The sequence below is a fragment of the Kogia breviceps genome, chromosome 13 (assembly GCF_026419965.1).
Source record: "Kogia breviceps isolate mKogBre1 chromosome 13, mKogBre1 haplotype 1, whole genome shotgun sequence".
NCBI lineage: Eukaryota > Metazoa > Chordata > Mammalia > Artiodactyla > Physeteridae > Kogia > Kogia breviceps.
The window spans coordinates 39355838-39382500 of NC_081322.1; the positions used below are offsets into that span (position 1 = coordinate 39355838).

A 26663-nucleotide genomic window follows, 5' to 3' on the forward strand; every position below is an offset into this window, starting at 1 on the left:
ATATAAAACAATAAATTCAATATATAAAAATCTCATAAGTATTAATAACAAGAAACTCAGACCATGAGAAATAAAAGAGCAAAACATACAAAGAGAAACAAACAGAAACATAAAAAACAATTTTGAGTAAATTAAATTTAAATCACGGTAATATTTTTCTATCTATCTAATTAGTAAAAAGTCTTTTTTTAAATGATAATGACCAATATTGGCAAAAATATAGTGTCACTTATACTCTCATACATTATGATTATTTCTTATAATAAATTGATTAGAACTCTTCAAAATTACAATTTGGTGTTTTGAATTAAACAGTATAAAAATGTTTATAATGTTTTAGTTCAGTACTCCCACATCATGGAATCTATCTAATAAACAAAAATATTTATCACAGCTTCACCTATCAGTAATAAAAATCTGAAACAACAAAAATCCAACAACAGAGTAAAGACACAATGTAAAATATGATATAATCATGGATGGAATATTATGTGGCTATTTTAAATTACGGTTATGAAAACTAAGTAGAAAAGGCTAGAAAACTGTATGTGTAAGGTGATCACGTTTAAATTAAAAATATGCATGTTAAAGAAGACTAGGAAGGAAAATACCAAAGTGATAATCATGTTAAGCTGGTATGGAACTCTGAACAATTGCCCCCACCACCACACCACACTCCAAAGATGTCCAGGTCCTAAATGCCTGGAACATGTGACTGCTGCTTTACTTGGCAACAGGGACTTTGCAGATGTGATTAAAGATTTTGAGATGAGGAGACTGTCCTGGATTACCTGGATGGGCCCAACACAATCACAAGGGTCCTTATAAGAGGGAGTCAGAAGGGTCGAGTCAGAAAAGGCGACGTGACAACAGAAACACAGGTTGGAATGATGTGACCACAGGTCAAGGAAAATGGGCAGTCTCCAGAAGTTGGAAAAGACAAGAAATGGATTTTCCCTAGAGCCTCCAGAAGGAACTCAGCTCTGCTGACACCTTGATTTTATCCCCATGAGAGTCATTTCTGACTTCTGACCTCCAAAAAAGTTAGATAATAAACTTGTGTTGTTTTAAGCCACTTAATTTGTGGTAATTTGTTACAACAACAGGAAACTCATAGATGGTAAGATGGCTCTTTCTAAACTTTCTGTAATGTTCAAATTACAGAATTCTATTGATGCATTCTAATATACAAATTTAGCTAAAATTTAAGACTCTAGATGAAAACTTACTCTGCTGTACTGGTTCCTAACCCTGGCTGCATATCAATACAGACATACCTCAGAGACATTACAGGTTCGGTTCCAGACCATCAGAATAAAGTGAATATCACAATAAAGCAAGTCACAGGAATTTTTTGGTTTCCCAGTGCACATAAAAGTTATGTTTACACTATACTTAGTCTATTAAGTGTGCAGTAGCATTATGTCTAAAACAACAATGTACATACCTTAATTAAGTAATACGGTATTGCTAAAAAATGCTAACCATCACCTGAACCTTCAGTGAGTCATAATCTTTTTGCAATAGTAACATCGAAGCTCATTGATCACAGATCACCATAACAAATATAATAATAATGAAAAAGTTTGAAATATTGTGAGAATTACCAAAATGTGACACAGAGATGCAAAGTGAGCAAATGTTACTGGAAAAATGGTGCCAACAGACTTGCAGGGTTGCCACAAACCTTCAGTTTGTTAAAAAAATGCAGTATCTGTAAAGCACAATAAAGCAAAGAACAATAAAACAAGTATGCCTATATCAAATAATCAGCTTTAAGAAAAAAAAAAAAAAAAAACCAATGCCATGCTTTCTTCCCAGTCCCAGAGATTTTGATTTAACTTTTGCTAGGCTCAAACATCAGCACTTTTTAAAAGCCCTAAACACTACTATGCAGCCAGGGTTGAGAATCACTGCTCTAGTATATCAGCTCATGACTGACAAGTTTCCTTAACCCCAAACAGGAATGCATACCACTCTAAAACTGCATTTCTTTCAAGAATTCTGCAAATGAAAACACTCAATGACAGTTTGTCTTAAGACTGGAAGCTGTGACCTAGTTTAACTGACACTGTCAAAGGAAAAGAAAAGAAAAAATAAGGTCACTCTTTTTCCTCAATGTTTTTCATTTTTGTAGTTCAAAGGACTCTTTAGAGATACTGTGCTCCAAGAAAAAGGTTCCTATTAGCTGTCACACTGAGGCCCCATATTTAAATAAGAGTAATTCATAAGAAGAATTGTTCTTCTTTTGCTTTTCTATTGACAATTGACTTAGATTCCTAAAACTATGTAAGATGTTTAGTCTTTGAATTTTTACGGTATGTTTTAGAAATAGTATAGACTCACCAAGTCTGTCAAATTCTACCAATAATGTATTCTTCAAAGTCATATTTTCCCTCTATTTTCCAGGTAGCAAGCTTACTTATTAAAAAACAAGACAAAACACACACACTTTAGTATGTTTGTGAGCAAATGTATAGAGTTTTCAAATGTGAGATTCTCAGCTAGAAAAATCACTGACAGTCTTATGCATCTCTTGGTCAACTCATAGCAGCAATATCCACATGTGAGAGACATCGTTATCAACCAAGTGTGTCCAAAGGTTGATCTCCATAGCAACTGTAACTCTGCCAAATGCAGCGTATAAGGCATCAGAGTTAACACCACATGCACAAAAAGTGTTGGTATTATGTAGTCTGGATTGTTGCTGTGGAAACCTAAAACCAAGTCTCTGACAACCATGGATAAAATGAAAACAACAACAGAAGGGTCCTTGAGTACTCAGCCATATACTACTTTGCTTTCAAGCAGGACAATGCCATTCTAAATACCACATAGCAGTCTTGAGATCACTAAAGGAAAATCTTCTATAAAAATAATATTTAATGATGTCATGTATCTGTTTAACATTAGGAACTACTTTGTATTCCCTAAAAGATTGCCCCTCCCACCCTGGGCTCAGATGAATGTTCAAAAGCTCACCCCAACAGAGTACTGTCACCTCCTCCTGGCCTCAGCCAGAGCCAGTTCCGCACCCTGGCAAGCTAGCGAGGTACCAAGTTTTGCTGCCGCCACCATGATAACTACAACAGATACAAACAATCTTATTCGAAAACAATTTTGCAAAAAAGAATGAAGTAGGAAAAATCACTCTATCTGATGTTAAGTCTTACTATACAGTCATCATAATCAAGACAGTGCGGTACTGGCAAAAGAACAGAAACATAGATCAATGGAACAGATAACCCAGAAATGGATCAATACAAATGCACCAACTGATTTTTCATAAAGGTGTAAAATCAGTTCAATGGAGAAAGGAGAGTCTGTCAAACAAATTATTCTGGAACAACTGGACATGCATAGGCAAAATAATAATATTGAACCTTGACTTAAAACTCATGCTATATATAAAAGCGAGTGCTAAATAAATCATGAATTTAAATGTAAAACACAAAACTACAAAACTTTTAGAAGAAAACACAGGAGAACATTTTGGGACCCAGGGCTAGGAAAAGAGCTCTTAGATATCACATCAAAATCTTGATCCATAAAAGAAAAGAAAATCAATAATTGAAGTTCATCAAAATTGAAAACTTTTGCTTTGTGAAAGACCCCATTAACAAGATAAAAAGATGAGCCACAGACTGGAAGAAAATATTTGCAAATCACATATCCAAAGGACTTGTATCCATAGTGTATTAAGAATTCTCTGAACTCAACAGTAAGAAAACAATCTATTTGAATATGGGCAAAAAGACCTGAACAGACACTTCACCAAAACGTTAAGATACTAAGATGGCAAGTTAGCACATGAAAAAATGCTCAAAATCATCAGTCATTAAGGAAATGCAAATTAAAACGAAGATGAGACATTACTACACACCTATTAGAATAGTTAAAATAAAAAATACTGACAATACCAAATGCTGGCAAGGATGTGGAACTGGATTTCTCATACTTATATATACATTTACCACACAATCTAACAATCACACTCCTGAGCATTTATCTTCGAGAAATGAAAACTTATGTTCACATAAAAACCTATGTGTGTTCACTGCAGCTTTATTTGTAATAGACAAAAAACTTCGGAGGGAAAAAACCCAATGGTCTTATGGTAAATGGATAAACTATGGCACACTGATAAAATGGAATACTAATCAGCAATAAAAGGGAAGAAACTATTGACACACACAACAACTTAGGTGGATCACGAGAACACTATGCTGAGTGAAAATAGCCAATCTCAAAAAGTTACATACTATATGATTCCATTTCAAAATTACAAACATATAGAAATGGAGATCAGATCAATGAATGCCCAGCGTGAGGAAAGAGGTGAGGTTGAGAATATAAACGGGTACCACTAGGAAGTTTCTTCATGGTGATGGAACAGATGTATAACTTGACTGTGATGGTTACACAAATCTGTACATGTGATCAGTTTACAGAACACACACACAGGCACACACACAACTGAATGCATGTAAAAATTGGTAAAATCCAAATAACATCTGTAATTAACAGTATTGTACCAATGTCAATTTCCTGGTTTTAATAACGTTCTATAAATATGCAAGATGTTACCCTTGTGCAAAGCTGGATAATGGGGACAAGGGACATCTCTATCCTATTTTTGAACTTCCTGTGACTCTATTATTTCAAAACAAAAAAGTAAAAACACCCAAAACTTATATTCACCAAAAAGCCATGATAAAATTTAAAACTGGGGAAAAAAAATACAACATTTGAGAAAAAGTAAAACCTTTAATATACAAAGAGCTCTTATTTGTCACTAAGGAGATTAAATGCAATTAATAATGAGCAAAAGATATAGACAACTCACAAAAGAAGAAATAAAACTAGCAAATAAACATAATAAAAGACTCAATCTCACTAGTATTAAAATTTTTTCAACATAAAACAAGATATTTTTAGCACCTATCAAATTGGCAAAATTTTTCAATATCCAAGGTTGGCAAGAACAAGGAAAACAGGCACACTCCTATATAATACTATGGATAGAAACTAAAATATGGAAATATTTTCAAAAAAAGATACATATACCCTGATTCCCTAAAATTCAAATCTAGGAATTATCCCAAGGAAATAAACAAGCGTGCAATGACATACATGTAAATTTCATCATAGTACTATCTACAATGGTGAAAAATTTAGGGGAAAAAGTGTCCAACAAAAGAGGATAATGAATTATACTATGGTATATCCATACAATGGAATATCATGTAGTTATTTTAAATTATGTTTATTTTATATTAAAAGCAATTCTCTACATACTGCTATGAGAGAGAAGCAAGAAACAAAAATACACACATGGGACAAACTCATTTTTACAGTCTTGCAGCTATATACCAAAATATTAACAGTAGCTATCTCTGAGTGGTAAGATTATGGGTACTTTTTGAATTAATCTCTGTATTGTCTCATTTTATATAAAAATGAGAAAAATTTTAAATCAAATAACACATACTAAAGAAGGCTCATTCGACTACAGATTTTTATATATTATAATGCTAAAACCCTACTTGATATTTTAGTTTCACAGAAATAAAAACCCACCCTGCCTAGTACAGCAACATTTGCTTTTTCTTTATGATTCCTCCAGGTTCCTGAAAAGATGCCCTTCATTTCTAGTCTAAAAACAAACAAAACTTGGTAAGATTTGCTTTAAAAAACAGTGCATACAACCCAAGGAATGTTTATGCCCATTCCCCATGAAGTTGATAATCCCTACATCTCTACTTATATCTAATTGTAAATGGCAACGAGTACAGATTTAGATATTTTTAAATAGATAGTTTATTAAAACATACTGATAAGTGTACCCTATAATAAAAATAGTAAAAGAAAGATAGGATAAATGGAAAAGTGACTACAATGACAAGAATGATAATAACATTTTCTTTAACATGATCTTGAGAAACAGAAGCACCTTAGCTCTAAGGATAAGGAAGAAGGAAAGTTCTTCCTCTTTAGTTTGGTAATTTGTATCAAGCTCAGAATCTCTGAAAGCTTATTTGATGCTCTGTAGTTAAGAAGGCTTATTATGTGTTGAAGGCTAAGGTTTCTCTAGTAGAGACACATGGCTCCTTTGAGCCTGTTCTTTCCCTCAGTTAAACTACTTCAAGTGTCTAAGCTTAAAAATGTAATATTGCTGCTTTGATAGTGAATATCTCAGACGGCATCACTTTCTCTATTCCCTTCCAGCATTTAAAAAACTTCTTCGGTTTTGTTTTATAGGCCTGAATTAATGGGACTTACAATACACCGAAATCATCAAGAGGTTTTCCCTGGCTCATTAAGTTAAAATTCTCCCACATGGTTAATTGCTGATCTTCACTCAAAATTACCAGGATACTAACTCTGCTCTTCCTGACTTCCACACTTTAAACTTTGTATGTTTACATCTAGTTTCCTCAAGAACGCCCTCAGTCCTCTGAGAATAGGAAGCCCTTTTATCTCAACACACCCCTCACTGCTTTAATACATAGTAGATGGTCAATAAATATTGGTTGGCAACACAGCCATGTCTTTCAATTCCCCTCCTTAATTGATACTTTTTTTTCCCCCCCAAGCCTTAGCTATTATTCCTCTTCCATTCCCTCTGCCTTACTTACAGGGACAGAACCACAAAGCAGAAGCTGAAGACAGGAACTTGGAAGAGCATTGTTTTCTCTTTGTCTCCCTGAAGAAACTTGTTTAAACATTTTAAAAGAGAATAAAACTAAATTTATACCTTTGGCACATGTCTCTGAAAGTAAAACAACAATCATTTAACAAATAAGCTACCTTTATTGGAGAAGAGTCTCAGGGAAAAGCTGAGGGAATAACCCTGGTGCACTAATGGATTTTAGAGGATTGCTTTCCTCTAAAAGCACATGAACTCCATCAGTCTTGGTCCCCAGTGCTCCCGCACTCATGACTTGTGGGAGCCTTCATGAATTCAAATATATTTTTACCAATCATGTGACTTCTATCTATCCAAGAGAATTTTTCAGTTCCAGAAAAGTTTATGATTAGGGGTCCATTCTTTTAAGAATATTTATACTGCCTAAATAACTCCAGATGTTTTGTTTTGGTTTTTGGTTAAGGGGTGGAGGCAGGAGGGCAGGAATCAAAATGAAGACCCTCTCAATTAGAAATGTTTGCCATTCCATCCTAAATGAGCTCTTTCTTATATTTCTGCTTGGAAGTCCCAGAATTTAAACTTATGACACTCATGTGTAATGAAAAAATATGAGGATTTAGATAGGATTGTTACATTAAAAAAAATGGTTTGTGGACAGCTTACATCTAAATTATTTTTACAAATCACAATCATATGAAGCAGAGATTGCTTCCTGCATTTGTAATTAATTTGCCAACAGTATGAAGCACTCTTTAGAGTCAGCTGTTTTTGATAGAGGAGCAAATTATGGAATGACAAATTCCATATTTTTTGAGAATTTGTGCACCTGCTGATTAGAATTTGTTCTCAAATTCTGTCTAAACCTACAATGTCTTAAAGCTAATATATTTTCATACTATATATTAAATACAGTCAAAACTGTCTGAAACATTCTGAACTTCACTAGACTCATAAGGAATTTAATTTTGCTCTTTCTGTCTTCAAGAAGGTGTATGCCAATCCCATGGAAGATTTCAAAGTAAAAGGATGCAACAGCATCTCGTGGTAATCCATTCCTAAAAAATGTTGTATCTAGGAAAGAGTTTCCCTACCTAACTGTAATCAATTCTGCTATAATTTAAGTGCATTTTTCTCCCTTCTCTGTCTTCAGGAAGAGTTGATCACTATCTTCACCTATGATATTCTAGGCTATGAAGAATAATATGTAAGATAAACACCATGATCTAATTAAAGTAATGAGTAAGGCAAAGGTCAGGAAAAGGCCTCTGGTTAGGAAAGGTTTTTCTTTATTCAATTCAATTCTGTGAGTACTTATTGAAGGCTTTCTATGTGTCAAGTATATGCCAGGCAATATGAATATACAGACAAAATCTTCTCTTTTGAAAAGTTCACAGTCTTAGAAATACTTATACCTAAATCAAAGGTCCAAAATAAAGGATCCACAGAAGCCAATTAATCCATGAAATGGCCAGCTGTAACTGAAGCATCTCAAATGGTGAACTGGAGAACACAGGCCCAATCTTTTTTTTTCACAGCTTTATTGTGGAATAATTGACAAATATAACTGTATACATTTAAAGCGTACAATACATGCCCAGTCTAACGCAGCCACCACTTGACACGAGCAGATTAAGACCATGGAGAATGCAAGCTCAATAGCGTCACAGCTTCCAATTTTCTGAAGAGAATGAAAGTTAGAGGAATGAGCAAAATATTTAACCTGGAGAAAGTCAGGGAATGCTTAGCAAAAGAGCTAACACTTGAGTCCTAAAGGTGAAGCAATGCTTACCAGGTATGAATATAGATGATTTATCTCCTATGGCCACAGCTTAGGGTGGAAAGGGGGGAATGGCAGGAGTGACTAGAGAAGAAGGAAGGGATGTTTTGCCATGCACAGGCCAAACTGTATCCTACTGAACATGGGAAGCTACTAAAGAATCTGTGACTCTACATTGTAGAAGGGTACAATTTATCAATCTGTAGTAAGCTTTACCAAACTGCTATCCAGTGAGAGGTCAAGATTTGATAGGCATATATAGAGCCAGACACCTTGCTCATAATCCATAAAGCTAGAGTGGGCATCACCGTACCTAAATACTTGTCTTAGGCCTCCAACTATTGTGATGTCTAAGTGCACATATGGTTCCAGTAGCAGCAATGACTGCTGAAACAGCAGCCAATTTATCCATGGAAAAGAGTATACCAAACCCCAAAAGAAAGGTTTGTGAGATCTACCATCCCCAGATGTTTCCCCTTTACTCTTGGCAAGGGTTTTTTAAAAAAAAAAAAAGATAATACCTTAGTCATTGCTAAAATGACCTAAAGTTAGCAAAACATCTTGACATATATTATCCTCTCCCATCTAAGAGATCCTCGGCTCCCTATTTTCTACTTTGGGTTTATAACACACCCACAGCAGCCAACTGTATTCATATTTTGAACTCCTTTCTTTCTACTAAACCACTTTGAATTCCTAATTCAGGGCCACAGGTTAACCAGCACCCCTTTCTTCATCCTCCTAACCCATTTTAGTCATCGTCCTAACCCACTGGTCAATCCTATTTTACCTGCAATTCAGTAATGAAAATATAATCAACTCTAACCCAAAATTAATCTGCATTTTGCTTCAGAAAGGATGTTTGTTTTTGCCAGGGACGTTTCCTATTCTCCACTTAGAAACAGAGAAAGAAAACTATGTTGTCCTCTAGGCCTTTCATTCAAGCCTCACAACAGGATAGGTATTATTATTATTCCACAAGATAGCTATTATTATTCTCATTTTCAATGATGAGAAAACTGAAGCTCTGAGTAGTCAACTTGTCCAACAGCATCTGGTAAATGACATAAACCAGGTCTGAACAGGTCAATCTGCTTCTAATGCTATGTTCTTTCCACTATACTACGCAGCTTCAACTGCTGTTTCTAATAACAGTCATAATACTCCACTTCCACCTTATATTTGTACAGGGTGGTATACCTTTCAAATCATTTTCATCTGTAATATTTCTCTGGGTTCCTAAAACTATCCTTCAAGCAAACTTAGGCAAAGGAAAACAACAACAACAAAAATAACCTAAGATCACAGAGAAAGGATTATTGGGCACAAACAATAGCTAATAACAGCAGCTATGTTTATTGAACACTTGAGCTAAACATTTTACAGTCTTGTCTCATGTAATTCTCATTACAATCCTGTGAAACAAGAATAATAACAATCTCATCTCTTTTACAGATGAGGTAACAAGGCTCAAAAAATTCTGTAGTTCACACAGCTAGGAAACAGCAGTGTTGGAATTCAAGTTCGAGTACTGGTTAGCTCACAAGCCCACGTTCTTCTCTACAACCTCAGCCAGTACTGCCTCCCTCTCTCACGGTGATCCTCACAGAATATTATGCTTTCACCGTAATTAAGTTAAACTAAAATTAGTTGGAATTCCAAGTTAAAATCTGTGTGCATTCCCCAACCCACTATTAAATAAAAGTGGTAGAAGCAGCAAACAGGTGGAAGGATAATATGACCCGGAATTTAAAAGAAATTCTTCACTGGAAAACCGACATGTACATAATCAGAAACTCAATATTATTTGGAGGGAAATCAAACCTTCAACCTCCCAGGACTGCCCTCTTATGAGACAAGAAACATTACCCTGACCATTTAACAAATGAACATATCATTCTAACATACATTCAATATCAAGAAATTATTTTTTTTAACATAGCCTATGCAATAGTAAAAGTTATCAAGGATGGAAAAGATCCATTCCAGTTTTTTTCTAAGTTGCCTAGGTACATCCATAAGTACTTTTAAAGTTAGGTTAAAATACTGGGGCCACGACCACTAACCTCTAGATATTCATTTCTGGGGCTCCTTTCTATGTACTCAAAATTATACCAGGCACACTTTATTGTCATATAGTCATACTTGTTTTTAATCATGGGTCCTATGGAATAAAAAGTACATGAAAAAATAAATATTTAAAAATAACAGAACTACATAAAAATGCTTTTAATAAAAGTTTTGTCAGTATTAGTCCTATGAAACTGACACTCCTTTAAATACACAGAAACATAAAAGAAATAGCCTAAAGTTAGAAAGAAATATTGATGAAGATTTGTGAAACCATTTTTTTTGAGGATAAAATAAATTTCATTAATTTGGTGATATTTTACCATTTAAGATATAGAAAGCACCTGTCACAAAGCCCTGTAATTCACCAGGGATCAAATCCATGTTTTTTAGGACAATAAACTGGAACAGTGAAAAACTAAGAGAGTATTAAAATTTCAATTAAGACATTGGCAGTGAAAAAAGAAAAGTGAAATTATGCATACTGAAAATTAAGAGAAAAAGCTTTAAGAGAAGTTTGGAGATACAATACGATATTGTTGGGAAATAGATTTTTTTCTTGAGAAACAAAAATGTGTACAAACACAAAGTAGACACTGGCAGTAAGGTGGGAAGGAAAATGAATAAGTGACTAAAACCATTATGTATGTACAAACTTGGAAACCTCAGGGAAAATTCAGCAACTCTTGAATTTTCTCTCTCAGTACCTCTCACTCACTTCCAACACTACCTAATAAATAAATAGCACAACCCCAATGATCAGAGTATCCCTGGAGAATACACCATGCAGGTATTATTATTTTAAAATATTAACATCACCAATTTGGAATAATACAACTAGAAACTTCCAGAACATTTTTGAAGATACTCTTCTATTTCACCTTCAATTTTTCAAATTTGGCTTTTTAAAAAAACAAGTTGAATTTTTATTCAAATACTCCTTTCTTAATAAGAACACATTTTAATAGTCTAGTGGCTGCATATGGGCTTTATTTTCCTTTAAAAGAATTTCAATGACCTACTCTACCCTTCTTCCACCTGGTAATTTGTACTCCAGCACAGAGGAGAAAGCCAAGATATAACTGACAACCTAGGACATAGTACATTGACTCTTGAGCAACACAGGTTTGAACTGCACTTATATGCAGTTCCACTTACATGCAGATCTTTTTTTCAATAGTAAATACTTCAGTGCTACACAATAGTTGGCTGGTTGAATCAGCAGATGCAGAACCACAGATATAAAAGAACCACATACTATATATAGAAAGGGACTATAAATTATCTGTGGTTTTTCAACTGTGGGGAGGGTGGGCACTCCTAACCCCTACATTGTTCAAGGATCAACTGCTTTTCAAAAAGTCATCTTCCTTTCTATGGAGTCTACTTATTAACAGCGTTTTAAGTTCAGAGAAGAAAGAGGAATTCTATTCTACATAGGCATGTAAGAAATATTTAAACTATAAATCACCACCTATCCCAAACAAACCAAAGGAATCTCATTAATGTCCCACACAAACTGTCTTAGGAAGGGAGGAGTATTTCCCCATCCCAAGCCCCCTACAAGCAAAGACACACCAACGCAGAGAGAGGTCATTTCTCAAGTGATTCACAGGCATTTATAAGGTGGCATATTGAAGAAGACCAAAGTGCCTTCTGTTCCAGCAGGGCCTTTATTTATGGAGGAGTTGTGAATGTGACAAGTGCAAGAACCATATCTATTTTATTCATCCACTAGCTCGCACACTACCCTGCATAGGCATTCAAGAAATATGTCTGAGTAAAATGCCATTCAAGGATAGCAAGAGAGAAAAGAATACAGCTGATGTAAACTCTTTATTTCCTTAAACTATAGACAGATATATTGAGAATTATCAACATTTAGTATAAGAACCTTAATGTATAAGGAGGCAACCCTGCCAATGCAGAGACTGAATACTATGGAAGGTCATTAAGAATCAAGTGCTGATCAGTCCACATACAGAACCAAGACAATGAAAGTGATGGTCTGGACAAGACTAGAAGTGAGACAATTCCCGCCTGGTGGGACTTTCTTAGTTCACTGCATTACAGAGTTGGAAGGTAGATATTAGAGCTACAAAATATCAGTTTATTATATAAGTGATCATGTTTATTTTATATGTGAATAATATATATGTATTTTATATGTTTGTTTTACATGTAACCATATTCTGGAGTATGGATTATCACTCTCAATGTAGCCTTTTTTTTTTTTTTTTTTTTTTACTTTGGAACTCTGTTTTGTATTTACAGAAGAAAAATAATAAAGGAAAAGTCTGAAGCTAAAAAAAAGAACAAAGCCCTGTAATTATTAAACACTATAAAGAATATGCTCATGCAAATTACCAATGCTTGAAAAATTCAAAACACTACTGCTAAGATATAATATTCACTAGAAGTATCTCTAGCCTCACAATTGTGGAAACAAAACCAATTCAGTTTGCTAAAAAAAAAAATCTCTGAAGCAAATGAAATAAACTTCCAAGGAGATTCCAAGAGAATGGTAATTTTTAAAGCTATTTTAAAATATTTGTTAAAATGAAGTTTCAGTGCACAAAAATAGAAAAAAATGAAAAGGCTTTGAGAAGACTTTGGTGAGTCACAGGAAGCAAATCCAGCTGCACTCCATAAACTAAAGATTTGTATCTAGAACTTCGGGTAAGTATTAAATCAGAAACAACTATCTGAATGGTTAACATCTAGTATCCATTTAAAAAACCTACTCTAGGGTAGCTATTCTTGGGAAAACATTCATTAAACTCTTAAAACCACAAACACAGATAAATAAATTTTGGTAACTAAAGAACCTCCAAGGTGTGTAAAACACGTCCACACACACAAGAAGATTCTGAATCCTACAGAAGAATAAAGAAGGAACAATTATAGAATACAATATTGATGAAAAGCATTTGGCAATACAGCAGTAATGAGCAATATGAGAAGAGAGATGTGGATGTCTGAATCTTAATTCATTAGAATCTAACCACAAAGAGTTAAGTATTATAGCACTTAAGAACCTACAACCAACTTATCTTTATTAACTGGGCCCAGAATTAAGAACACAGACTAGTCAGTATTCCTCAACCCTGAGTAACATTTGGAATATTTTAAAATGGTAAAAATTCAGTCATCCAGTATTGCCTTAAATGATTTTTATTAAAATGTTATTTAAATATTAATATAAAAATTATAAACACTGTATGGTTATGGTTCTTAAACAACTAAAATAAATAAAATTACAAACTGAATACAAAACTTATTCAAAGTGGCATTAATTTACTATGACAGGTGATGGTACTTGACTTAAACTAAATAGCAATTCCCAGTATGAAAATGGTTCTGAGCATCTGGGGCGGTTCTTTGGAATAAGGGAATCCTATGGTAAAGATGCTATTCTCTCACTACTGTTCTCTATTCAAACTATTTGAAACTTTTATTCATTTAACACAATGCTTTTACCAGGTCTCCTGACTGGGCCCACAAGATTCTCTCTTAACTCTTGACACAAGAAAAAGATTGGTGAGGAGCATACCACAATCATTACTAATCACTTTAGTGGCTTCTAGAAAGGGCTAAAGATTTGGGTGGGAGGGACTACAAACGGAATGGACTCCCTGAACCCAAAAAGCAATGGGAGGAGCCCAGGGGAGGCTGGGTCTAGGTGGTAGCAGTTACCTGCCAGAAGCAAAGTAGGCATGGTGACTCTCACAGGCCGCAAGGTGGATATTGGGAATATGAGGTAATCTCAGGCTTCGTTGTGAGAGGCAGAAATCCCTTTCTATATTTAATTGGTCAGATTCAAGAATTCAAATCAATAGCCATCCCACTAAGATGTTTTGATTTAAATAACCAAAAACAAACAACTCCAGGTCTAGTGAACAGAGACCTCTCTGAGACGCTACACTGGAGTCTTGGCCTCTCACTCAAATCTAAGATCCGCAGTTCTTGAATGAAGAGGAGGCCAAATCCCTCTGGAAGATTTTTTTCCCGAATGCGTCTCTGGCCATTACCCAGGTAATGAGTTGGCAAAAGGAAAATACCCAATCCTCTTGAGGATTATTACCTACTAGCTCTGAGCTAACGTTAATTAGTAGGAATTAAGAATACCACTGGTCCCATTACTAAGGCATAACTTTTCTGCGTAAAGTTCTGGGCACTTCTCTAGAGTGCGCAGCTGTTCAACAAGTTCTTTCCACATTGTCCAGTCAGAGCTTGCACGTCTCCCAGCTCTGGGACAACTCTGACAGTTGTACAGCTTATAGCGCCCAAGCATCCTATGTGTGTGCTGCTTACTTTTCAATAACAGACTCAAGCGGGCACCTTAGATTTCTGGAGCCTTTCTGTGCATACTCTCTCCTCTTCTGCATTCTGTCCCACAATTTCCAGCTGCCTCAGCCTCCCCCAGATCTGATCCGTCTCTTCAACTCAGCAGTGCCAGCACCCTCTGCTTGAGTTCCCCCTCTCTGTGCTGCTATTTGGAAAGTACCTCTCAGCAGAAAGTCAGAGTGATCACAGCTCTCACCTCATTTGTTTTCTCACTCACAGGGATCACAATCCTGTGCTCCCTGCACTCTAAGCAGAATATAGTTGTTTCATATATATTTTATCCAGTTTTCTATTTGTTTACAGCATGTTATTCTAGCTTAGCAGAAGCAGACATTTCCAATCTATCCTTTTTGCCTCGTCTATCCCTTGTTCAGCATACCCCAAACCACTACTTCCCTACACTTTGCTAGGCAACTCCTTGTGACTTATTTTTCCCTGCCTTGGTCATTTCCTTCCCATCCAACATGACCCAAGTCTTATGTCACCTTAACTTTGGAAGTCTTCAATTTTCTCTAGAGAGAGATTTTTTTCCTCTTTCTCTGCCTCTACAGCATATTGTTCACACTTACTACAGCATTTATCTCAATATCCTCTATTTGCATGTCTCCCCACTAAAATGACTTTCTACTAATAACGGTAACTGCTAACATGTGACTACTTTCTATGTTCCAGGTACCCTTCTAAGTACTTTACCTATATTTGCCCATTTACTCTTCATAAAACCCTAAGATATAGGTACTATTATTATCCTCATTTTACAAATGAGGAAACTAAGGCACAGAGAGGTAAAGTAAATTGCCTGAGATCCCATACCTTGGCAGTGGTAGAGTCAGGATATGCATCTAAACAGTCTGATTCCAGAGCTCATGCTCACTGCACTGCCTCTCACGAATTCCTGAAGGGCAGCAACTATGTATTATTCTTATTTGTATATCCATGCCCAGAGCACCTCAAATATTTGTGGAATGAATTAAAATTTATAATTTTCTCCAAGTCTTCCAAGAAAAAGTCCTTCATAAGTAATGTAGGCTTTCAGTACAGTAATTACAGAACTGAATCTAGAAAGGGTCTTTCATAAACATGGGAGAGACTAAAATTAAATTTCTAATAATAAATTCAAAGAGCCCTGAAGAAGTTTACCGTGCAGAAAAAGACTAATAAGGTTTTTTAGGTAGCTAAGTAACTAGTGAACTCAGTCAGGAACAAAAAGTCTCTACCCAGGAATCAATACCCTCGAAGAGAGAGACTAAATGTCATAATTTGTCTCCAATAAATGCATACCAAATTGATCCCATCTATCTGAATCTGAAATAGAGATCACAGTTTTTCCAAGGCAAAAGTAAAAAGACAGAATAAACAAAAATTTAATCCTAAGAGCCAAATCTGTCAAGAGTAATCAATGAACACAAAGCCACATTGCTCAACGGAATTAGCTATGTTGAACAACAAGAATTTAACCAATTCTATATGAAAAAAAGTATTGTTATTATCTTTGAAACAATTAAGTGTCCTCCATGTTTATTAAAAGCTCTTAAGTTCTTGACAGTAGATAGTATATGCAGTGAATTTATAAAAGCTAGAAGTACTTAAAAATAATACTGATATATAGACATTTAAGTGACTAAAAATAAAAATATGTATTTTGCACAAATGGATAATTACATTTAATTAGCAAGATAGTAATGGCCCATAGGGTTCAAGCTGTACTGGGAGAAAGTGGGGATTGATGCACTGTCACTACCTTCAACCTCTCCCACACTACCCATCCACATCACATACCTGGACTTCGACATCATCCTACATATAATACCACTGTCTAGCTTGGACAGATCCACAATCCCTCATCCAAAGTCCTTGAAACCAAACGTCTTTCAGAATTTGAAATTTTTCGATTTTAGGATGGTGCAATTCACCCAGCACTCCAGAAAAATCTGGGGCAGCACCCTGTAATCAAACACATTAATATTTCTGTAGCAAATGCAAGAATATTCACATTAAATGAGATAAAGAAGACTCTAAATGATCTCACATCAGTTCAGGTCAGATTTATGAGTCTAAGAAAACATTTTTTCTGAGCTTTCAGGATTTTTAAACAGTAGAAAAAGGATGATAGATTTGTACTATCAATACATATTGCATTCAATCTGCTCATTCCCTGCCTGAGAAGTGACAATAGCTCCCTTAGGTGCTATGTTCAGTTACAACACTAATTTCTACTAGTCCAGAATTGGCAACACTTTTGGAAATCATTTAGTCAAACTTTCTACTTCACTGCTTAGGAAACTAAAGCCCAGAGATGGAATAACTTGCCTAAGGTCACACTGTTAGCTACTGACAGAGATGAAAATAGAACATATAAGCCTCCTGTCTCCTAGGCTTACTTACTGTTTGTTCATTCATCCACCCATCCATCCATTCATTCTCTCTTTTCAAAGTGATTTCTTTTAGCTTTTCAAAATAACGAAATAATTATAGACTCAGAAAGATGCAAAAATGGTACAGTCTTGCCTAGGTATCCACAGGGGCATTAGCTACAGGACCCCCTGAGGATATCAAAATTTGTGTTGCTCAAGTCCCTTTTATAAAAGGGTGTAGCATCTGCACATAACCTATGTGCATCCTCCAGTATACTATTTTTTTTGGCTGCATTGGGTCTTCATTGCTGCACAAGGGCTTTCTCTAGTTGCAGAAAGTGGGGGCTACTCTTTGCTGAGGTGCGCGGGCTTCTCATTGCGGTGGCCTCTCATTGTGGAGCACGAGCTCTAGGCGCGCAGGCTTCAGTAGTTGTGCCTCACGGGCTCTAGAGCGCAAGCTCAGTAGTTGTGGCGCACAGGCTTAGTTGCTCCGCAGCACGTGGGATCTTCACGGACCAAGGCTTGAACCCATGTCCCCTGCATTGGCAGGTGGATTCTTAACCACTGTGCCATGAGGGAAGCCCCCTCCAGTATACTTTAAATCATCTCTAGATTACTTATAATACCTAATACAATGTAAACATCATGTAAATAGTAGTAAATACAATGTAAATGTTATATACAAATAGTTGCCTGGCTCAGCAAATTCAAGTTTTGCTTTGGGGGAATTTTTTTCCCCAAAATATTCTCAATCCATGGTTGGCTGAATCCACAGACACAGAACTTGTGGTTAAAGACTGACTGTATAAAAAGTCCTTATGTATCTTTCATCCAGCTTCCCCCAATATATAGCTGTAGTACAATATCAAAACCTAAAAATTAACATTGGTATATTATTGTTAACAAAACTACAGACCTTATTCCATTTTCAGCACTTTTCAAAAACCTGCATTCGTTTGTGTGTAGGTATACATTATTCTACACAACTTTATACCATGTATAGATTCACATACCTAGCATCACAATCACAATACTAAACTGTTCCATCACCACAATATACTCCTTTGTATTTATACTCCTCCTTGTTCCCCACACTGTTTATGACGTAGAAGCCACTAATCTGTTCTCCATCTCTATAGCTGTCATTTTGAAAATGTTGTATAAATGGAATCATACTTTTGAAATTGACTTTTTCCTTAGTTGTGGTAAAATACACATAAAATTTACCATCTTAGCTATTTTTAAGTATACAGTTCGGTAGTGTTAAGTATATTCACATTAATAGTTCATTTCTTTTCGTGGCTGAGTAGTATTCCATTGTATGGTTGTACCACAGTTTGTTCAACCATTCACCTTTGAATGACATATGGGTTGTTTCCAGTTTTTGGCTGTTACAAATAAGGTTGCTACAAGCATTCATGATAGGTTTTGATATGAGTTATTATTTCTCTGGGATAAATGCTCACAAGTGTTATAGCTGGGTTGTATGTTAAGCGTATGTTTAATTTTATAAATAATTGCCACACTGTATTCCAGAGTGGCTGCACCATTTTTATATTCCCATCAGCAATGTATGAGAAATCTAGTTTCTCACCAGGACTTCATTTTGTATTTTTTATTTTAGCCATTCTAATAGGTTTGTAGTGGTATCTCATCATGGTTTTAACTTACATTTTTCTAATGGCTAATAATGTTGAACAACTTTTCATATGCTTACTTGCCATCTTTATAGGCTCTTTTTGCCCATTTCCTAATTGTATTGTTTGTTCTCTTACCACTGAGTTTAGAGAGTTCTTTACATATTCTGGATACAAGTCCTTCTTCAGATAGTGATTAGCAAATGTTTTCTCCCTGCGGCTAATCTTCATCCTATTACAAGGTCTTTTTGCAGAGCAAAGTTTTCAATTTTGATGAAGCCCAATTATTATATTTTTTCTTTAATGAACTGCATTTTTGATTTCATGTCTAAGAACTGTTTACCTAGCCCTAGGTCCCCAAAATGTTCTCCTATGTTTTCTTAAGTTTTATAGTTTTACATTTCACATTTAATTCCATTTTACATAGACCTTTTTTTTTAATATGGTCAAGGTTCATTTTCTTGCCTATAATGTCCAATTGTTCCAGCACCATTTGTTGAAAAGACTATTCTCCCTGCATTGAATTGCTTTTGCACTTTTGTCAAAAATCAATTGGGTATATTTGTGTTGACCTATTTCTGAGTTCTCTATTCTGTTCCCTCAATGTGTCTATTCCTCTGCCAATACCACACTGTCTTGATCAATTAAGCTATATATATTAGACATAACATAAGGAAGAATGACTCCTCCCACTTTCTTCCTTGTTTTTTTTCAATATTGTTTTAGCTATTCTAGCTCCATTCATGCTGTTCATTTTACCTTACTGTACTGCTTATTCTTGCTTTTAAGGTCCTCCCTATGCCTAGTAGAGGGATGACAGCCTGAGAAAGAAAGGAGAAAAAAGAATCAAGAAGAAAAGAATTGTAATACGGTACCACCACTCTAAAACACTACCCATGTAATTTCTATCCATCTATCCCAATCACATCCCAGTTTCTTCATGAAAGGTTCTCTACTATTCCAGCCATTTTATTTTTTAAATTTTTGTTACTGAGGTATAGTTAATGTACAATAGTGTATGTTTCAGGTGTACAACATAATGAATCACAATTTTTAAAGGTTATAACCCATTCACAGTTATTATAAAATATTGGCTATATTCCCTGTGTTATATAACATATTCTTGTAGCTTATTTATTTTATACATAGTAGTTTGTACCTCTTAATCCCCTATTCCTATCTTGCCCCTCCCCCTTTCCCTCTCCTTACTAGTAACCACCAGATTGTTCTCTGTACCTGTGAATTTGTTTCTTTATTGTTATATTCACTAGATTGTTTTATATTTTATTCCACATGTAAGTAATATCATACAGGGTTTACCTTTCACCAGGCCACTTCAGTATCTCTAAATGTAATAGCTAATATATCTCTACTACTCATTAGTAACAAGTCATTTACCTTCTTCTGATATTTGTAAATATATCTGTGTCCAACACAATGTCTATTCTCAAAGGACATGGTCCATGTTTTAGAATTCTTCATATTCCTCCATAAGCTTTAATTAACATTGAATTAAGGATTATTTATCTAATTGGAACTTACAACACAGAGAAACTAGAACATCTAGAAGAACAAGAGTAAAAAATTAGCTAATTGCTACATTGTTCCTAGTAATAAGATCATTATCTCACTAAAACTCAAGATTTTAAATTTAATCTCATTTCTCAATTAAATTGTTACAGAATTATAGTTTTAGGCTTTTTTCCCTTTTCTTGATGAGATAATTTAGGTAAAGAAAGAGAAGGTAGTGAATACTGAATTACGGTGATTTCCTTTTTTTCTCCTCCTGTTTGCCAAAAATGTCACTATACTTCTAAATTTTAGGGCCATAAGATATGATTCACCCCTAATATATGAATACCATGTATATCTACCCAAAAAGTAAAATGATCCAAGGGATTAGAATATTGATTTAAGTAAATAATGTAAAATGGAACTAGTAAAAGAATTTACCAAATCCAATTTCCTATGGTCCTAACTGTATTAACTATATGGGGTATTTGTGTCCTTTGGATAGCATACTGAGAGGCTCTCTCTCTTAATTATCAATGCTTTGCTCACAAGATTTCAACAAAGTAAGGTGCAATATGTGAAACAACATAGCTGCTTAATCCATGTTTTTAGCTATAATTTACAATAACCACAATCTGCCTACCCTATGGATCAGATGCCTGCTTCTTTGCTAAAACAGATATATGCACAACCCCCCCCCCAAAAGTTTTTTGTTCATTAGCTGCCTGTGAGTTTAGACTGTTTAAATAATTTAAATAAATATAATAAAACTATATGCAGATTAGCTCCTCCTTTTCTTACAAGATTATATATGTTACTACAACTTTGCTGAAACTTATTATTTTGTTCCTCTTCAATTCTTTCACTGTAATATGGGAATAGGCAGGCAGGGTAGGCTACATACAGTCAGGGAAGTTTCAGAGCCATGAGTCTTACAAGCTTTCATCTAGTGTGTCCTCTGGTGCCCTCAGAAGGAATCTTCTCTAAGACCCCAACTGATGCTCTGACATTTAGTAGATGAACTGCAATTCTCAGAATACATACATTAATAAGGCTCTTTCTAGTTCTGCCCTTATCACTTCAACACTTTATTACAGAGACTACAATATGCATCTGCACAATGTAATATACAGTCCAGGAGGATTAGAGCCAGGAACCCCCACGGATATCAAAATCCAAGGATGCTCAAGTCCCTCATATAAAATGGCACAGTATTTGCATATAACCCAAGGCACATCCTCCCCTATACTTTAAATCATCACTAGATTACCTACAATACCTAATACAATGTAAATTCTATGTAAATAATTGTAAATACAATGTTAATGCTATAAAAATAGTTGCTGGTGAACAGCAAATTTCAAGTTTTGTTTTTTGGAACTTTCTGAAATTTTTTTTCCCCTGCATATTTTCGATCCACACTTGGTTCAATCTGTGGTTGTGGAACCTACGGATCCGGAGGGCTGGCTGTACTACTACAACCTCCACCGCTAACACTATCATTCCCATCACATACAGAAAAACCCACTACTTGATTAGCAAAAATTAAGACACTTCATGGTTCATGTGTTGTGAGAACACAGAGTAACCTGAACTCAGACACTGCTAGTGAGAATGTACACTGGTACAACCACTTTGGAAAACAATTTTCTATCTCCTAAAGCTGAACACATGTGCACACATGCCTTTATTCTCTCAAGACAAGTTCACCAGGAGACGCGTGCTGCATATTCACAGCAGCACTCTTCTTAGCACCAAAAACTGCAAACAACCCAAATGCTGATCGAAAGAAGACTGTGGTATATTTACACAGTAGGATTTTACACACCAGTGAAAACTAATGAAGTATAGTTAAACATAACAGGGATAAATCTCAGAAACAATGTCGAATTTAAAAGCAAGTCATAAAGGACTGCATGCAATAAACCAGTATACTTAAAAATTTCAAAAATGTGCAAAATTAAACACATTACTATTTAAGGAAACACTCCTGTAATTTTAGAAGGAAAAATAAACACAAAACTCAGTATAGTGGGGATCAGGGAGATGGACCAGTGAAGAGAGAAGGTTCAATAGGATTGATAAAGTTACACTTCTTCAATTGGGTGGTAAGCTCATTCGTTTCATTGTTAAGCTTTAAAATATATACGTATGTGTGTTTTGAGTGTGTATCATCTAGAATCTCTGGAGAACGAACATTCCAGCTTCAGGACAAGTTTAGCCTACTCATAAAATGACATTCCTGATAACTGGGAATGATGCCAAGAAATAAAATCACTCTACTATTGCTATTTGGTAACTAGTAACAAAGAAATAGCAAGTGTCTCATAAAAAATTAAAGCAAGAGGATGGGCAAGGGAAGTGAGGGTGGCTATAAAAGGGCAACATGAGGGATCCTTGTAGTAATGGAAACATTCTTCATCTTGACTGTATCAGTGTCAATATCCTGCTTGGGGGGAGAAGCTGCATAAAGGGTACATTGGCTCTCTCTGCATTATTTCCTCCAACTGCATGTGAATCTCCAATTATTTCAAAAGTGGGGTTTTTTGTTGTTGTTGTTTTTAAAGAAAACATTTTAAAGAAAGATAATTTTTGTCCAGGATTTCTCCACCTTGGTACTACTGACATCTTGATGCACCTAATTCTTCACTGTAGGGGGCTGTCCTGGGGATTGTAGGGTGTTTAACAACACCCCTGGCCTCTACCTACTAAACACCAGTAGCATGCCCCAGTTGTGACATCTCCATACACTGCCAAATGTTCCCTAGTGGGCAGACTGCACCATTTGAGGACCAACGCTCCAGTCATAAAAGTGAAGAACTGTGGAAATATTCTCAATTGAAGGAGACTAAAGAGACATGACAACTAAAGTAATACCTCATCTTAGGCTGGATCCTGTACTACAGAGGAAAGAATGTTATAAAAAAAACATTATCGGGTCAATTAAGAAAAGTGGACTATCAATGGTAGATTAAATAAAAGTACTGTATCAATATTAAAAGTTGATTAATGTAGTTGTGTAAAGAATATCCCTATCCTTATGAAATGAAGTACTTGGGGGTAAAGGACCATGATATATGCAATGTACCCCAAAATGATTCAGAAAAAATATATCTGTGTGTGTGTATTTTGTTTACATACACATGTGAATAGTATACGTATATATGTATACCATAGGTGAATATGATTATAAAGTATGTTTTTTGTATTATTTTTATTCTCGCAAATTTTCAGTATGTTTGAAATTATTTATTAATAAAAAGGTGGAGTTTTTAAAAATGGAACCAAAAGTTGTGGTCCTTAAAGTCCTAATGGCAGGTTTCACAGTAGTAGTTCATCATAAGTGATAAAAATCCCGAGGGGAAAATGACTACTGATTAGATAAATTCCTACTTCAAGCCTGAGACAAACGTTGCGAGTGACTAACTTTCGGCCTATCTCCCCCTCCCCATTCTTTCTAGAGGTGACCTCTCGAATAATGCGGAACCGAAAATAAACCTATCCCACTTTTAAAAGACCATTTCTAGGAAGTGACTCAAACCCACATCCCTACTCGATTTCTCCACAAATCACTGAGGCAACTTCACCTTCAGTAGTTAAGAAGCAAAAACGCGAAAAGCGCACGTGTTCTCATTCTTCCTCCGCAAATAGAGTTAGTAAGTTAAGGTGAGTAGAGTAGAGAAGACACAACATCGAATGCCTAGGATGGCTGAGGAAAGGAAGAGGTAAAAAGGGATAAGCAGGCAGTCAGTCTCAGAGAGGGAGGAAAGGGTGTATAGGCCAGGAAAAAGGATCCGAGTGGGTTCGAGTGTGTCAGGGCGAGAGGGAGTAGCTCACCTGGCTGTGGTAAGCAGAGGGTGCTGAGTCCCCACCAGCTTCCGCACCTGCATAGCGATGTTGCTGAGCTCGTCGCTCAGCAGGCAGCGGAGGCTCATGAAGGACGTGGGGTAGCCCACGATCTTCTCCGCCTCTGACACCACTTGGTTCCAGTGGGCCGGGGACCTGGAGGACTGACCACGCCAGGAGACCACCGAGGCGATGGTGTCGAGGGGGCCACGTCGGGGCCCCGAGGCCCCGAGATAACAGGGCAAGCGCAAAAGCAGCTGCCGAAGGCTCATAGTTTGAGTCTGGGGGTGTCAGGGACCTGAGGGTGTCCGGAGGTGGCGCGGGAGACAAGCAAGGATCAGATGAGGAACTTGCGGGAACTAGAAGGAAGCAGCGATTCTTGACCCTCAGAGGAGGGTGGGTTTCTGGAGCCGTGACCAGAAACGAACTTTAACTGCAGCTTTCCGCAGCCTGGGTTAGACAGACAACAGCCCCAAGTTAGCGCTGCCCACGGCCATCTAGGGTAGCAGCCACAGCACTGCCTAAGTGGGGAACGCCATATTGGGAGCGTCAAACGCGGCTTGCCGTAAAGACGGAGGCGGGCTGTTCTGCGGCAAAGAATTTTATCCTACTTTACGGCGCAGCCGTGAACGGCCCGAAGGGGCGGGGCTTTGGCGGTGAACCCCGGAAGGCGAGGTAGGATGAGAACATCAGCTCCTCCCACTTTCTCGTCCCGGCCTGCGAGGACAGAGGGTGATAGAGATCGGGGTGTGGGCCCCGAGTGGTACCCTAGCCCCTTGAATCTGGGACGAGTCTGATTCATCGTAGGATTCCCAGCGGCCAGCGCGGAGTGGGCACGCATAAATAAATATGTGTCGTGAACGAGGGTCGGTGTCTACTAATGGTCTTTTCGCTGCCCCCAGCCCTCCGGAAGGAAGGGCTCAGGCGGAGGCGCCAGCTCCTCTGGGAAGCCATCCGCCGCCAAGCCCTGGCAGTGGTGGTGAACTGGCGTGAGGGCCGCCTTTCAGACTCTGGGGCTTCAGGAGCTGTGGGCCACGGCTCATGTGGAGTGAGGTGGGAGGCAGAATCCGGACGTGGGGCTGAGCGCTCGTGACCTCTGCTCCCAACCTAGGAAAGGTGGCATGGCTCCGCAGAAAGGGTGGTTTTTGTTTTTTATTTCCCCAGGGTCTGTCCTCATTCCTTGTCTCTGGCCGCCTCACAGAGCCTCAGTTCCCATGTGTACAGCTCAGGCAGAACCAGCAGTGCCCCCCGAAAGGGTGCAGAGAGACACTTCTAGAAGGAAGCTCCGCTCACCATCGAGAATCCAAAACTACCACTGACTCTAGTGCTTCCACTTACAGCTCATGTATTAGTTCATTTAATCCTCAAAACAACCCCGTTAAGTAGATAATATTATTCTCCGTGTTTCACATGAGGAAACTGAGGGACAGCCAAGTCGTGTAAATTGCCTAAGGCCACACTAGGCAGGAAAGTAAACCCAGGTAATCTGGTTTCTGAATCCATGTTCTTAGCTACAACATTACTGTTTAAGTAACAAGTTACCAACCACTTCTCATTGTTGTCAGTGTGGTCCTGTAATGCTACCTATTCTTTATCATGTATGCCTAGCATCCTGCCCCCTTTCTCATCACCCAAAACAAGTGTTAACAAACCCTTGTTAATAATAAAGATATATTACCGAGTTTTACACCCTAAAAAAATAGCTTGTAAAACTCTCTTTAACTTTCAAAATCCTTTCAAATTCATGATTGATATTTTTAAAATTAGCATCATGCCTAATACTGGACTAGACTCGGGCTACATAAAAAAATTCAGACTTAAAAATGGGCAAATTAAGGAGTAATTATTCACTTTGCACAAAAGATGCTTTCTCTAAAAAGGTTTAGCCTCAGACTCCCTTTGAATGGCAAATTTCCCTTGTGATTTAACAATCCAATTTTACTTCCAAAAATTCAGTTTAGGCATAATTTTTCAAGGGTACATTTTAGATAAAGTGAATTATGTTCTTCAGTATTAAAAACTGTCTGGCCCAATAAATAAATAAGGCAGGCCGAAGTTCAAAAACAATTCCTGTGAAAGAGATAACACACTCCCGGCAATAAAATTCAGGTCTGTTCTAGATGAAAATAAATGTGGAGAGTGAGATACCTTACCATTCTAAAAAGTTCCAAGGCCTGAGCTTCTGGGTTATCCAAGGTGAAAGAAGTCATGAAAAAAAGGAAGGGAGATAAGGACTGAATGTGATATATTGTGCACCTGAGGCTGTTTCTTTAGCAGCATGGTACTTTAAAACTAACTTTTCATGGAATTTCCTTAATACCAATTCACAGCATGCACTTTAACTTCTCCACAGAAGCCAAGTGCATTATTTTCTGATCATACTCTATTAACCAAGTTTTTGATTATTCATGGGATTTTAGTCCCATTTACTTTAAATAAATAGCACTTTCCTTTATTCTTAGAGTTAAAAG

The 26663-nt window shown here is 36.7% G+C and overlaps 1 protein-coding gene across 5 annotated transcripts in view; it reads right to left on the bottom strand.

Moving 5' to 3' along the window:
• PDSS2 (decaprenyl diphosphate synthase subunit 2) overlaps positions 1-24769 on the bottom strand; it is a 263251-nt gene extending 238482 nt beyond the window's left edge. For 4 of the 5 annotated variants that reach the window (XM_067011560.1, XM_067011559.1, XM_059083060.2 and 1 more), the window contains exon 1: positions 24184-24759. In XM_067011560.1, coding sequence (XP_066867661.1) covers positions 24184-24464 — 281 coding nt within the window. In that variant the 5' untranslated portion in view covers positions 24465-24759. Of the gene's footprint in view, positions 1-24183 lie in introns of all 5 variants that reach the window. The other variant, XM_059083057.2, reaches the window with a different exon arrangement.
• Positions 24770-26663: the final 1894 nt, after the last annotated feature.